Below are 15,380 nucleotides of genomic sequence, written 5' to 3'. Positions count from 1 at the left end.
TCAGACTGACCTAGAAGACTGTCTCAAGACAAGAGGGTTCCTTTAATTATTATTTGTACTTTAAGAACAGTTGTCAAGTATTCTGTCTCCTAAAGGATAGTGTCTTTCACTTGTATTTATTCTGAAGCCAGAGTAATAATCTATTCTCCAAAGCTCCCTCTTTTTCCTGTTCCAAATATTCTTCCTACTTCTCCAAACATTAATTAATGCAGCAGTGATAACTTTTAAAGATAAGACTCTTGCTTTCAAGCTTTGTTTTTGTTAAGCTTTAACTCTACTGCAGGAGTTTTGCATCACTGACCTCAATTTTCTAACATCCCTAAGATCTCCAGCCTTCTTCAGAACCATCTGAGTAATGCCACTCCGACTATTCATCCCGAGTACAACTACAACATCCTGTATTATTTCCTAAAAGATCTCCAAGACAACAACCCTAACACATCAGCATTCCACATCTGTCTCTAGCTATCATTTGTCAACAACGCACTATCAGATTGTAGATCAGTCATCTAAAGCCTCAAGGGCTACTAATAACAAAGCATTAGCAAGTTGTTTCTTGCTTTAAGTTACCATGCACCTGCTTGAGAGAATAACAGGGCTAATCCCTCCAACATTCCTAAAGGAACAGCAGAAAAACACACCTACTAAGCAGCATTAAAATGATGCCATTCTACACAGTATTAAGCACACTGAAAAGCAGGACTTAAGTCCTCCTTCAGAATGCCTCTATAAACAGGAAGCAAGTTCTGAAGTGGATCAAGAGCCATAAGGATGGAACACATCACATACGCACAAGGCATATACACCTATGTCTAACACTGAAAAAACTTGCCAGGTATCTAATAACTTAAGACCAGCTTTTACAGACAAGACAAAAAGATACCTATTCTGAAAAAGTCATACCTACTGTCACAATCAGGAAATAGGTATGGGTATTCTGGTATTCCATCGTAAATACAGAATGACACTGTTCAGGCTGACTTTCCACAAATGAAACAAAAACAATACTGAAAATTATTCAATCAGCAAAGTAAAACTCACCAGCAATATAATGAAATATTTACTGAAAGTTAGTCAAATACTCCCCAAATTATACTCGGTCAGGTGTAAAAACAAATGATACTTCTGACATTTTAAAAAGTTCAAATGCAGGCAGTTCAAATTAATTCTATCCAATCAGATCTACTTATTACCATCTCACTTCTCCTTTCTCTTGCCAGGTTCATGTGGCCTTCTTTTCATGGCCTTTGGGAACACCTTTCGAGAAACAGTTTTCCCTATGCAAGCAGGAAGTCTTCAATTCATTTTCTTCCCTTGTTTCCTCTCTCAAGTCATGTTCTCTCTTCACAACTGCTTCACATAAAAGACACTTTACTTTAGCCCATTGTTCGGCCTTCCCACAACCTATTCATATACACACATTTCAAGCTGCTCAAAAGACCTTGAAATTTGTATTCTGCACATAAAACTGCAGACCAGAGCCAATAAAGAACCAAAGCAGAACAGACTTGCCTACAAACAAAAAATCCCACGCTGCTGTACTCGCTGCCTCTGAAATATGGATATGTTCAAATGCCCTAGTTGCTTTTTAGTTGAATTTAAAGTGTAATTGAAATACACTTCTGTACATGCCCACAACTAACCCGGACTGGACACATACTGGGCAAAGTTTGTCCAATCCACTCAGAATTTAGAAACTATGTGTTCTTCTGCTTGAGGTCATCCCTGAGGTCAATATACTTGGCATGCACAAAAAAACCTAAACTCATCAGAGCCTCATACAGAAGAATTATAAGCTCTTCTAATAAGAATGCTTTAAAACACAGTGCTTTCCCACAGCTGCTCAGTGGGAAAATAATCACAGCATCCAGCTATCAGATGCCCTTAAGTGGGTTTTCAGTAATTCCATTTTTGGAAATGTGAAACAAATCTGCCCTATATTCCTGGGAATCTTTCATTAGAGGTAGACTGAAAACTTTTTTATTCCAGACATACACCTAGTTTTCAATAAGAGACATTTGCTGGGCAAAACTGTTTACCAAAGTCTAGGAACAGTTACATAGGAAGCGCAAAGGCTTAGGGATAGAACAGATTCAACTGAAAGCTTCTATTACATGTTTATTAAAAAACAAAAAAAAACAAACAAACAAACAAACCAACCAAACAAACAGGAAGGTAAAACAGCATCACTTAAATCACATTACAAATATATCCTACAAAATAGTGTCCAACTACTACCTTAACTTGCTTTTCTTTCTTTTTCCGTACATCTTCCCATTCATTCACAATCCTTCCCCACAGGATCCATGAGTCTTCTTCAAGATGGCTGAGATTGCTAGAAGCTGATGAACTAGATACAAGAGAAGATCCACTATTTCTTCTTGACCCATTTACAGATCGTAAGGATTTGCTATCTGTTTCCAACAGTCTGCAAAGAAAGCACACAAAAAACAAATTAAAGTTCTGATCACAGGACCACACTGTTAATTGTGCAGAAGGTGAGTCTTCCAACCTCTTCACAAAGAATGCACCCAAAGGTTGGGTAAAACAATTTTTCCAACAACCATTTGTAGCAAATTTGAAAAGAAGAACTGGTCAATGTTAGTGTCGCTTCTTGAGATCTCAAGTAATTCTGCAGACAGAACAGCTCACACTGCAGAATTCTAAGAAACAGATAAAAATGTCACACCATGCATCAACAACACTGAGAGAAATGAGATTTTAATACAGGTGTTTTGTGGTCTCATGAACTAGATCTCAATACATAAAGGTATCAAATTAGAGGAAGTGCAGAAACATTGAAAGTCCAACTCTCGCACATTCATCAACCAGAGATTAATAGCCCTACAGGGAACATGCACAAGTTTTGTTTTGAGACGTAAGTACCAGCAAGAGGGCTTTGATTTTACAAGCAACAAAAAACTCACAGCTGTTGTGCAGACTGACAAAAAGAACATAGAGAAGCTAAATATCCTCAGTGATACCGACAAAAGTCAAAGTACTGCAAGAGAGACAGTAATTTTAAAGAAAATACAAAAAATTACCCTCTTAAAAGATGTGAGAATTTCTGGGGCTATCAGGCAGGAAGGTATAAAGGTGCGCCAAGTGCAGGACAAGTTGCTCAAGAGACTTCCTTGTTAGCTGGCTGCTATGGCCACCAATTTTGCAAGGAGCTCAGGATTCTAGGCAAAAAGGCGTGCTTTGTTTATCTTCAACTAATATTGAGCCCCATAAGATGGGGAAAAATTTTTAGACCACATGAAGTAAGAGTAAGAAATCAGACTAACTTGAAAAAGTGTTTTGCTATATCAAGTTTCATTTGTGCTTTAGCCTCCAAGAATTCCAACGTCTGTAAATCAGAGTGAGCTGGTTGAATAACTTCTCAATGCACCTGCACAAAAGCTAACACCCCTCCCAGCATTTTGGCAAGGTCAGGTTAGGTTATAATTTATTAAACATCTAAAACCTGAGTTATATTGTACCTGAGATGGTACACAAATTGCAGCATACCTACAATTTTTAAGCTCACTGCTACTAGAGATATTTATACTACCTTTCCCTGTTCCCAGCTTTCATCTACTGGTGTTTATGGAAGTTAGGGAAAAAAGCAAATTAATTCACGAAGACAACAAGTACAGTCTCTGTAGTTGCATTTTGTCTGGAAAAGGGTTAAACAGTAATGCCTTTGGGGGAAAAAAACAGTTTTTTTCAAGATCACTTTTAATTTAGTACATATTCATGGAATGCAGAAAATCTTGTTTTGAGGAAAAAATTTAAAAACTCATTTTTAACATTTAAAAACCTAGCCTATACTGATCCATAACAAAAATTTACAGTTTGGAACTCCTCTTAATCTCAGACAGTGCCTAAAGATCAAATTCTAAGTAATCACAGAGTAAAAACAAGCACAGGATAAACATTACAATTACAAAACCAAGGTTCTAACTAGTCACTCCCAGTTCTTACAGCTTTCTATAGAAGTTATGCTAAGTTTCTGTAATTTGACCTTACCTGGATAAACTCATTGTCCTTATACTTGAAAACTGGAAGTTCTTTTTACAGTAAGTCGCAAGTTCTGTGGCATTTAGTCACTGTTTTCCTTCACTTAGAATTTTATAAATGATTTACTAATGCCGAAGAGCTCCACCAGGACTCTGGACTGAGCTACCTCATTATTCGGAGGGGACTTTTAGTATAACTAGATTACTGAATGCTACAAGACACAGCTCAATACAATTTGAGTTCTTTCCATTTCTAGCTGTTGAAGTCATTCTCTTTATTGACATAAGAGCCAACAATGAAAAGGAAACCTTTAAAATATCCATCACCAGCAATTCTTCCAGCAAGCAGAAACAAGAATAGTTCCCTGTGTTCAGAGTACAATTCCTTGTCAACAAAGTGCTACTGTGCTAAAATGCAGATTCAAACTGTTCTGGAACTACAGTGCACCCAGCATAAGAGCATCAAATTTCTGTATTAAAGTGTAGTATCTCACAAGAAAAGGTACACTTGATAGGATAGCCTCTAACTATAATTCGCACACAAGACTAATGTAGGATTGAACAACAGGTCTGGCTAAACTTAAATAAAACCAGACAGTATTTCCCAGCTTATTTAGTAAATGAAGAAAGCTGACTTGAAAAACAATGCCTAGCAAGCCCAATCTCACATTCCTCTTTGAACAAGCAAGGTAGTCTAACTGCAGGGCTTAATGAGATGACTCTAGATGTAAAGACATTATGCTCCAACACAGATAAGGGGTCCAAAGAACAGGTATTACTGCTTTTCAAATAAGTTAGTCACTTAGTTGTGAACAGAACAGAATGCCTCAGATTAAATGCAAATTAATTTCTTAAAAGCACTCTGTTTAATTTTTTTCTTCTTTTGACAAATTGTCATTTGCACGGGAAAAATTACATATAGTTCATCTTTGAAGGAGACACAATCTCATAAACCACAAGGAAAAGAGAATGAGGTGGTTCTGTAACAAATTCCCTGTAAACTGTATTGCTATTAGGCTGCAGAATATGAACATGAGAGAAGACATGCCAGGTGACACAGTGGCATTAGCCCTTCCTCCTCCCAGTTCTTCTTTTCCTCTACTGCAAGTTTCTGCCCTCATAACTGAATCAGCAGAGTTAAAAAAACAAAAAAACGGAGTACTTCAACTGCCTTGGTGCTGAAGTCCAGCATGCCAGCAGAAGCTGGAACAGAAGCTAGTTTGAGCTAAACTACCAAACTCTACACTTCACTACAGCACAAGGGATAGCCATCTTAGGAGGTATCAAAGCCCTGCAGTTATCTGCTCTATCTAAAACCTATCTGGTGCTCAAGTCCTCCTTTACAGTGAACCTCTCATGAAATACTGGAACATACTTGTCAAATATAACCGTATTTTTATAGCTTAAAAGTCCTGCCTCAGAACTGCAAATAAGTATGTGTTCTGGAAATTCAGCATACAGTCCAATTTTATTTCTTAGTGAGATTGCCAATTTGCAATCACTGTTCTCGTCAAGAGTAACTGATCAAACTGAAAGCTGCATCTTGAACTGTAGATGGTGCAGATAAACATACACTCATGGACAGCCTGCCGAGAAAAATCATTGCTTACTATACAAAAAAAAAAAAGAAGGATGAACAGAAAGGACTTATTGGGAATTTACTTTTCATGAAATTAAGACATTATGCATCTGTCACCATTAGTGTAACAGCAGGAAGACGACTGAACACTGTTCTATCTCTAAACACAGTAGGTCATATAATGGAAAGCAAGAACTGGGTAAAGCTGGAAAAAACAGAGAAAACAGAATTTAAAAAAATCTTTAAGATTTCAAAAGCTAACAGAAAATATAGTTTTGATCTAAGAAGGTGAGAAGGTTACACGCCAAGTCTCATCCCTCAGATACTCTATTTCAAATTGGGTACTGAAAGTCACATGGCTCCAGTGTAATTTCTTAGGATTAGAAGCAGCTATAAACACTCCTTTAAAACCAGGAGAGAAAAACATCCTTTAGAGTTCCACAAAACCAGAACTTGTAAAAACACAGCACAAGCAGACATTCATAAACCCTGGGGCCTTGAAATTGAAATGCTGTGCCATGATGTTTCACCTAAACCCCCTTTAACAGCCTCTATGTTGAAATTGCAATAAACCAATTTTAGTCTCATTACTATACTTTGAAGACCAAAAAGTTTTCCATTCACCTGTTCTGTTCCTCAAGTTTAGCGAGCAATTCTAAGTCGTCTGGACTCAGCTGTGTTGGTGAGGATGGTGATAACGCGGGTGTAGACAGAGTGGTAGAGGAGGATGTAGTGTGTAATGACGTAGATGGACTTGCCACCTGACTGGCCATTTGACTGACGGTGTGCGATACAGTGTTCTTCACCCATGAGAGAGTAGAGCTCAGCTTTCCTGCAACCTTGTCTGTCGCCACCTGTGATGACAAAAAGAAGAGGATGCAATAGTTGTCTTTTTTTAATACCTTTTTTTCATTAAACCTGCTGCACTGAACAAAGGAAACAAATATACAATATGCACGAAATGACATTGAGGTTATTTATTTCTCCAGAACACCCAAAGCTGTCAGAAGCAACACAAGCATTAACAGCAATACGATACCATGGAAGCAGTAACATGCAAGTATGCTGCTAATCTATAAAGAATGACACAGAGGAGTTCCTGATGTATACTCACAGAGCTCATTGCTGCAGTACAGAAATACCACAGGATCCAGGACCAGCTCAGACTTCCCATTACAAAAATAAACAGAATTTAAATCTTATTTTAAAACATCTAGATAAACTAATAATGTCATGGAAACTGTAGAAAAAGAAATACAGAAAGTCAACTACTTTACTGATGGACACTGAAACAGTACAAGTATATCAACACACTTCGTATCACCCACTGCTCACCTTCATCAATCCCTACAGTGGCAGGACAGAGAAGGGGCACAGCATTTTGAATCTATACCAAAGCAAAAGATCCTTTAGCATCTGCTAGCATGCAGAAACCAGTCAAAGAATTTATAACAGCTCCTGAACATCTCTACATTAAGGCCTTACGCTGGCAGCTCTTCTTCCTCACCATCTCTTGAGGTCACCCCTACATCAAGCATCCTTGACCCCTGATCCCACTGCCAGTGCCTGGACAAGCCTGGGGTTTGAGAGGGGTCCTGGAGGAAAAGCAGGAGGAGCTAGAAGAGAGCAGAAGGGAGCTCTGGCAGGCAGTCAGGGAAACTGCAGGCCCAGGGATGAGGAGGTTGACAGGGGCTGGTCATAATCTGCTGCTACTTCTTGACCAGTGTAATGGGGTGACACAACCTGCCAGATTCACTGATCAGTAGAGAAGAAGGAACTGCAGCCCCTGGAGGTATTTTCTAACAAACCCCTCACTAGAGCTTCCTTCAGCAACTGAAAATGTAAGAGGCTTTGACCTACAGGGATTCACAGAGTTCAATTCATCCCCAGCCCAAGTTAGAGAAAAATCTAGATGCACCTTAAAGGAAGAGCTAGCTGCCCAGCAAAATATTAAAACTTTTCAAAACCACGGTTGAGGAGGAACTTCCTTTTAAGTGGTGCTGCTGGCAACTATTCATTTTGACCTTTGATGACTTCCTCAAAACACTGAACTGCCCAATGGCTGTCACAAACAATTCTGCAGTACAGCCTATACAATAATTGCTAAGACACTAAAGAGACCGAACTACAGAAAAAAATCCCTTCCCAAGATCCTCTAATAGAATCTAACTAAGGCAGAATTTCACCTGGAAAAAGGAACTCCATCTCAGCACACTGCATTTATCTGAAGCACAGTATATAGAATGAACGACTGGTTGCTAAAGCAAAAACTTTTATTTTGATACAGTGCTACAATGAACTTTTTTTGTGACTCAAATACAGCAGTATTTTATTTTCAGGTCATCTCAAAAGGAAAACCAGCTGAACGCCTTCAGAAAACGAGAGGAACACTACAGGCCAAAGACAAACAGTGGTACTCAATCTCCCCACTTTCTCACCACCAGCAACAAGACACTTAAGATCTCTCCTAAAGGACTACAAAGGACATATGCTTAACATCCATTCTGAAAGCAGTAGCAGATTTTGCTAGACATCTTCAGATGCAGAGATACAAACCACATGTGGGAACAGTAAGGTCCCAGCATAAGCATTAGAAAGGTTCTAGTTGGTTCTTATGTCACTGTTGGACAGGAAGTCTCGGGCATATCAAAATGTTTTTAAAAAATAACACAACACACATGATATTTTAAAGATAATCTCAAAAAAAACCACTACCAATACTAGTATTTGACACCATCTTTTAAATGAGAAAGGAATAAAAATTGCTAGAGGTTTCAAAATGTTAAGTTTAATACATGCATTAATATCTCACTCAGTCAATATCCTTCATTCTCTATTGCTATGAAGGGATAAATTATTGCTGTTTCACTTTGAATAAAATGGCATTACAATAAAGGTAACTCATACCTCTCACTTAAGACTTATTACTTTCTCAAAAGCTTTAAATTGCTTAAAATATGAAAAGTTACTGCAATTATTCCAAAAATAAGTGCTGGCAGAAACAGGGCCAATCTTAACACAGCAAACATGACTGCCACAGGCAGCAGGTTTTAAGAGTCACCTATTCTAAGAATCTTACATATAAATAATAGAAAAGCACTGATTTGGAGTGATACCCTATGTGACAGAAACAGGAAGGAAAAGTATACAATCAATTTTTATCTCTTTACAAAGTAAAGTAACTCAAAAGACCTAAGGTGAAAAAAGTAAGTCCAAGTTGAGTCAGGCTTATACATGATGAGGCTCACATTCCATGTTAGGATAGCTGAAGCAGAGGGGGTGGAGTGGGGGACAGAAATACACTCTTACTAACATTTATTCACTAACACATCAGTAGGCATTAAAAAATTAATGCAAATGTCAGTAGAACCAATTACGTGAAGAATACTAGGAAAAAGTATGGTCAGGAAAACAATACAAGACAGCAGTTAGCAAGTCTAACAATGTTACCATTTCTAAAAGCAGCTCAGAGTTTCTTTAGAATGTATTCAGAGAATCAGTACCCAAAAACTATTCCTTGTCAACCATCTGAAAGCATTAACACATAAAGCAAGCAAAATGCACAGCTGCAAAAAGCAAATGTTTGAAGATCAGAAGGCTCACAGTCAGTTCATATCAAACACACATGAAGAATTCGTTTGGGGAAAAAGAGCTACTGCAGTCACCCAGGGCCAAGCTAAATTAATAAAAAAAAAAAAAATCTGATCTAATAGCTAACTCCTCAAGCCTACATCCCCTTTTGCCAGGCTTTTCCAGGGCTCCCTAAAAATCTAAAGCCAGCTCTCAAATTGTCAGCATCAGTGGAGAGTCCCGGACCTAGACATGAGGGCATTTAGGTACCTGTTTTGTTATCCACTTCCCTAAATAGATAAAGTAACAGATTTCCGTATTTCATCACTTCACCTATATTAATTTCAAAATTTACATTCAGTGACAGAAGATTTCAGAGTTATTCTTTGACAAGTGATTTAAGGCCTTTCAGAAAACAGGTCAAAATGAGAAGACCTCTCTAGGAGCTACACACCAGTAATTCCTATCAATACGCACACAGTGCTCTTACACTTGCCCTTCCAACTCTTGGCCTGTCTCTTAACAAAGGATGGAAATCCCTGCTACACGTCCAAAGCTTTTCAACTTTATGTACACCGTTCCATTTAAGAGAGTAATTGTACTGAGCTGCCACTAAACCACAGACCCTTGCTACTTCCCACCTTTCCACAGACTTCCTGCAACAAAAAAATACATAGACTTAGTACACAAATAAACCCTAGCAACTCCCACTACTATGACAATACACACCTGTAGTACAGAAATGAATCCTACTCATTCCCAAGAGATATGTACCTCTTTCCCCTGACAGCACAAAGGGAAGAGCTAAAGGTTTCACCCTAGCCCCTTCAGAGAAACTGGGGCTCCCCCGATTAAAAAACACAGAGCTATCAAGTTGTTGAAATTAGTCCTGCTGCCTTTAGTTATATCAATGAGAAAGAACTCAGTATGAATGGTGGCAGATATCTTCACTGGGTATCACCAAATCCAGGAAACAGGAAAATCTGTATAAGCATTTGGTTTAACACATCCCAGTTTTATAGATGTGATTTTGTTTAACACAGCATTCTGGAAAGACACAAGAAAGCCACTATCGTTAAACCTTTTATCTTTTCTTTGTATTTTTGGATAGAGCCTCCTCAAGGCTTTCCTAAACAAATGTTTCTTTTAAAAAAATGGTTATTCTTTAACCGGTGATATTTCTGCAAGCCTGCAGCAGTGACTCCCTTTTGGCGATATTTCTGCAAGCCTGCAGCAGTGACTCCCTTTTGGCTACAACAATGATGCTCTGCACTTCAGTTATGAAGTGTCCTTCCCTTTGCTACGCCTCATGATTGTAGAAAAGAGATCACAGTCATGTGCTCAGCTGTTTGTGGCAGTACCAAGGGCAGCCAGATACACCACCGGGCCCATCCCAAAATCTTAGCTAGGTCACAGCGATAAATCTACCTGCACATGAGATAGGACTTTTGCCTTTGCCATCATCCTCTCACTAAGCATATACACCTACGCTACTTCCACTCTGTTCTGCCTTGCCTTACTGCTGAAGCACACACCCCTGTACAGCCGCTCTACCTGGTGCTCCCTTGTGCTATGCTGTGTATCACAGGCAGCTGAAGCCCAGACTCAGCTCCGCAAGTCCCAGTACTGACCAGAACCATGCAAGCTCTCCATCCCTTCAACTAACCAGCCCAGGCTGGAAGCCCCCAATACGGTATTCTTGGCTCAGCTCACCTCAGCCAGTTTTTCAGCTATGCAAAGAGAATTGGTTTCCTTTTTATTCCCAGCACGTTTTAGATGCTGAAATTCAAGTTACATTTGAAGAGTGCAAAAGGTAACCAACATTGCCTGGGAAACATGTCAAATCATCAAGAGCACCATCAGGATGATCAAGCCGTTATTAATGTGTGAACAAAACCAGACTCAATCCATTTTAAAATCGTGCTTTTTCCCCAGAGTGCTCTCACTCAAGAATCTGCCAATTAATCAGACTTTGAACACAAACACTGCTCCCAGCCCACTCCCAGGGACACCGACACTTTCCACAGACGACAATGGCCAGGACTGGAGACCAGCAGGCAGGGGGTACGCTGTCTTTTCCCTCGGCAGGAGGACACAGGGAACTGAGCAGGTGTCATCCAGCTCCAAACTGGGTATATATTCATTCAGGCTCCAAGCCATATTAACAGCCACACTGCTCCCAGTCTGCCAACAGACAAAGAGCACAGCAAGAGTTCTTTTGCATCTGCCTGCTTAAGACCATGTAGATACCTCCTAAATAAAAGTGTGCCTTTTGGGTTTGAAAATACTGATCTTTGAAAAGATGAGTGGGACAACACTCAACTACTAAAGACTTACTACTCTCCTGCCATTTCCAGTGAGTAAAACAGAACTACCAGGAATTCTCACCCATCTGGTCAGTCATCGGGCAAAGCACAGACCTGTCTGCTACATACTTTAAACTACTGTAAAGATAATAAACTTTTATGTTGATATTATACAGATATACATGATGTGCAGTTTATATATGCCAATTAAAATACATAAAATTCAGTATCACCAGTTTATGTTTAGTATCTTTAATTAGCTGCTGATCATAGCGCTTTATTACCAAGAGGAATTACAATACTGTGTTTAGATTTTTGAGTTACTCAAAAGAATACTGCAGTAGACCAGCACATGAAATATTTTAAGTAAGGCTAGCTAAAGGTAGACCACAGCATCCCACATTACATATAATTATATAAATCCCCTTCCCTGTGAATCCCAAGATATTGTGCAGCGCCTTACAGTAAGCCCAAAAATGTTACCATCACATATTTTTACATTTGCCAGAGACAATCTTTCTTTTTCTAAAAAAGTCTGTTTAGATTTGTTGAAAAAAGATACTTCACTATACACACTGAATTAACTTAATACCTATATTCTGCATTTCCCTGAGGAAAATATGTATTAAAGTTACGGGTATCCTGATTACCCAAAATACTGTCTCAACTGTTTTTATCATACAACAAAGTAAAAATAACTGCAAGCCTTATACAAACACTACTGTATGTATGTGCTCTCTACTCTTTCTCCTCTTCCTGAAAAGAGAAAGAAATGGGAACTTCCAGAATACAGGAAGTAATTGTCATGCTATTCTACGTATAATATTAAGTCTCACATAATTAGGGCTGAAATTGTATATGTGGTTTTCAAGCCAGTTCTATAGCATTCCATGGACCCAGTCTTCTTCAAAAAAGTTAGCAGCATTCTAATACCCGAAGAATAAATTAAACTGACTCAGTCAATGACATATGCAGGAGAGGAAGCTGGTGAATCAGCCTGTTGTTATGCCTCCTGACAAGCTAAAATCCTAATTTAGGACTCAAACGTGGTTTCACTATAAGCTTCATCTGTATTTTTAACCCTACAAACTCATGTAACTGATTTCTGTTGAAGTCTGAGGAAAAAGTCCTGATTTACTCTCATATTCCAAATCATTCCTGTAGTATCACCTAACCAGTCAGGAATATCATGGGTAGCATTCACCAGCTTCCATTTCAATTGACACTCACTACCTCTCCAACTCCTGATATAAAGAATAAAACAGTCTAACATTTTGTATTGTGTAAATCTTAAACTATCAGATAGCTTTCTATAGTATCACTCTTTAAACGTTGTCTTCAGACTCTAACACATTGGGGTTTTGATGGTCCAAAAACATCTGACAGAAGAAACTTGAAGCTGCAAGTTCACGTACACAACATCACAATCTAATACATCAGGTGTTTTAAGGAGGTACTTCATTAGAAATGTTGTAGTGATCCACTCAAAGTTGAAACCATTGCTCAAAGTCATATGAATAACATTTCCATCACTGACCAAATTGCACTGAACTCTATTTCCAAGAACAATTCCAGGTTTTTCATTACCTCTGACATCCAGTCTGGTTTACAATCTGTCAAGCATTGTTCCAGTATGCTAGCTGAGAAGACAAACCACAGTGTTTTTGCACACTATCTCCTGTCCATCTAAAAATGGTCCTTCATCAAACAAGTTTCAAATCTGACATAGGAATGCAACAACCTTCAGGAAACCAGAGAGACCTTCTTTCAAGGGGGAAAGAATTAGGTCCAGTGATTTTGTACAAAAGATGGCTGAGAGCTCCTCAGAGCTGCAAGAGAAAATACTGAAGGGCTACAGTAAAAACCTTTACCAGGAAACTTCCTTTGTTTCTTTGTTCTCTTAGACCTCATTTTGGAAAATATCTTTGGATTTGAGGTTCAGTATGCCAAGTTACACATGCACGTATACTTGAAGGACAATCCTCTTGGCTAACAAAACAGAGGGAAGAATCAGATTAACCAGCTAAAATAAAGAACAACTCCTGCAAAATCAGTTTTTTTATGCACTAGATGGGAAGATTTTTTTTTTTTTCCAATAAATTGCAACTCAATCATTTCACAGGAGTTCAAGTAAGTATCATCTGGCATTTACAAAAAAGTAACACGCACTGAACGGCACACATGTTTATCATTAAAGCTCTTTTCTACAAATTTTACTTTCCTACTCATTCCCTGAATCCTAGCTTCCTTCATGTTGCTTTTAGCCAACTTCCTCCTGGAAAGGAGCCAGGACTGGCATCTAAACTACACTAGGGAAAAAGAATAACAAAAAAAGTATATAAATGCAGTTAAATTTACTAGAAGCCTTAGTCCATATTTTGGCAGTGAGAAACAACTAAGTCATATTTTTAAATGTTCACTGAACCTTACCTTAAAAAAATCAATGTTTTTAACACAACTCTTCATTTAAAAAGTGCACAAAACTTGCAAGGAGTTAACCAGTTAAGTTTAAAAGGATCCAATATCTGACAGTGTGAAAACATACCATTCCATGCAACATTTGTTTTTTACGTACTGGCAGACCCAGTATTTTCTAGGTGTAATTCTCCTTGTCTATAGAGATTAGACAAATTTATGCCACAGTCTACAGGCTAGAACCAAAATGCTCATCTCCTGCTTAGCAAGTTGTTCATGGTTCCCTGTCTAAAGGGATGTATGAAACAAGGCTTGATGGAGAAACCAAAGAGCATAAGCATGGCCTTACAGAACATAGCAACACTTGAAACTTTATTACTTACTAGAATTTTAAACAAATCAGGTGACAGAGGTTGATGAGACCCTACCTTCAGAGTATTACTCTTCTTTCCTTTAAATTATCAGCTAAAAGGTCAACTTTCTATCAGTTACACCCAAAATCAAGAGAGTAAACCAGTTTCTAAACGACTGACTGGTAACCAGCTTTACTTGTGAACTACAAATTCATTGCAACCTGCAGCTGCTACCAGAGAACAAGAAATAGAAGGTAAAAATTTTAGGAGAGAAAGTGTAATCAATTTAGTAATTTCCACATAGGAAAGTTGTCTAAGATGTTCAGTAAACATAACAGATTTAAACACAGGTACATACATCAACAGTCAATTCTTTTAACACAGTCCATGCCAACATCTGTGGTATTGCAGTAATACTTAATTTTGTTCACCAATTCACTTAGTATATCCATGACCCGTCTTCACAAGCCCTTACAGTGCAACTTGAACCAAGCATATTTTTGTGGCTATAGAAAGGTCTTCCTCCATGGTACTGAAGACTCTAACAGTGCTCCTGCCACCTTTTCTGATCACAGCACTTAGAGAAAACTAATTTTCCTCAGTTACTGACTAAAGGGAGATGGCTCTTCAGAGAAATTACGCATCTACTCGTCAAATGAAATCAGTTATTTTCTGATTAGTTGATCATTGACTTTGACACTTTCATTTAGAAACAAGGGCTTGTTTACTTATTTCAAGAAGGCCCACTAGTGGAAAAATGCAAGGAAGATCAATGAAACATCGATAATTTTCAGTGCCAGTCTGACACCAAAGTGATTATGTAAAAATCCCAAGCCCATTCTATCATGGTCTGTAAGTGTCTTCTTATATAATTTTAACTTGTCTTTCTCATTTTGTCTTTAGAAAGACTGATCACAATTATTTTTCCAAAAGGCTGAGAAATACTGAAGCTTCAGACAAACCCATATATTTCCACCACTAATGCATTCCAAGGTAGGGGGCAGGATTATTTTGCTTAATGAATACTGGATTTTAGCTCTGCTGTTTCAGAGAGCACAGAAGTTGAAATCTGTTTTTACTATACCTAAAAAAGTAGTTCACTGTTTGAACTATATGTAACCAAGAAGAATACCTTAAAAAAGTGAGAGAAGAAAAA

At 38.3% G+C, this 15,380-nt stretch overlaps 1 protein-coding gene across 10 annotated transcripts in view; it reads right to left on the bottom strand.

The window, feature by feature from the left end:
• The window catches only part of EVI5 (ecotropic viral integration site 5), an 87,446-nt gene that overhangs the window by 68,306 nt on the left and 3,760 nt on the right, over positions 1-15,380 (bottom strand). For 4 of the 10 annotated variants that reach the window (XM_033000686.2, XM_033000694.2, XM_033000689.2 and 1 more), the window contains exons 1-3: positions 6,695-6,759; positions 6,205-6,434; positions 2,239-2,428 (exon numbers count right to left, since the gene is read on the bottom strand). In XM_033000686.2, coding sequence (XP_032856577.1) covers positions 2,239-2,428; positions 6,205-6,434; positions 6,695-6,754 — 480 coding nt within the window. In that variant the 5' untranslated portion in view covers positions 6,755-6,759. Of the gene's footprint in view, positions 1-1,193; positions 1,327-2,238; positions 2,429-6,204; positions 6,435-6,694; positions 6,761-15,380 lie in introns of those variants that run through there. The other 6 variants (XM_033000693.2, XM_033000692.2, XM_033000688.2 and 3 more) reach the window with 5 other exon arrangements.

Source organism: Tyto alba, unplaced genomic scaffold, assembly GCF_018691265.1.
Source record: "Tyto alba isolate M040663 unplaced genomic scaffold, T.alba_DEE_v4.0 Super-Scaffold_1000006, whole genome shotgun sequence".
In the NCBI taxonomy this organism is placed as follows: Eukaryota; Metazoa; Chordata; class Aves; order Strigiformes; family Tytonidae; genus Tyto; species Tyto alba.
Note: the sequence above shows the minus strand (reverse complement) of the source record. Positions and strands in the feature narration are given on the sequence as shown.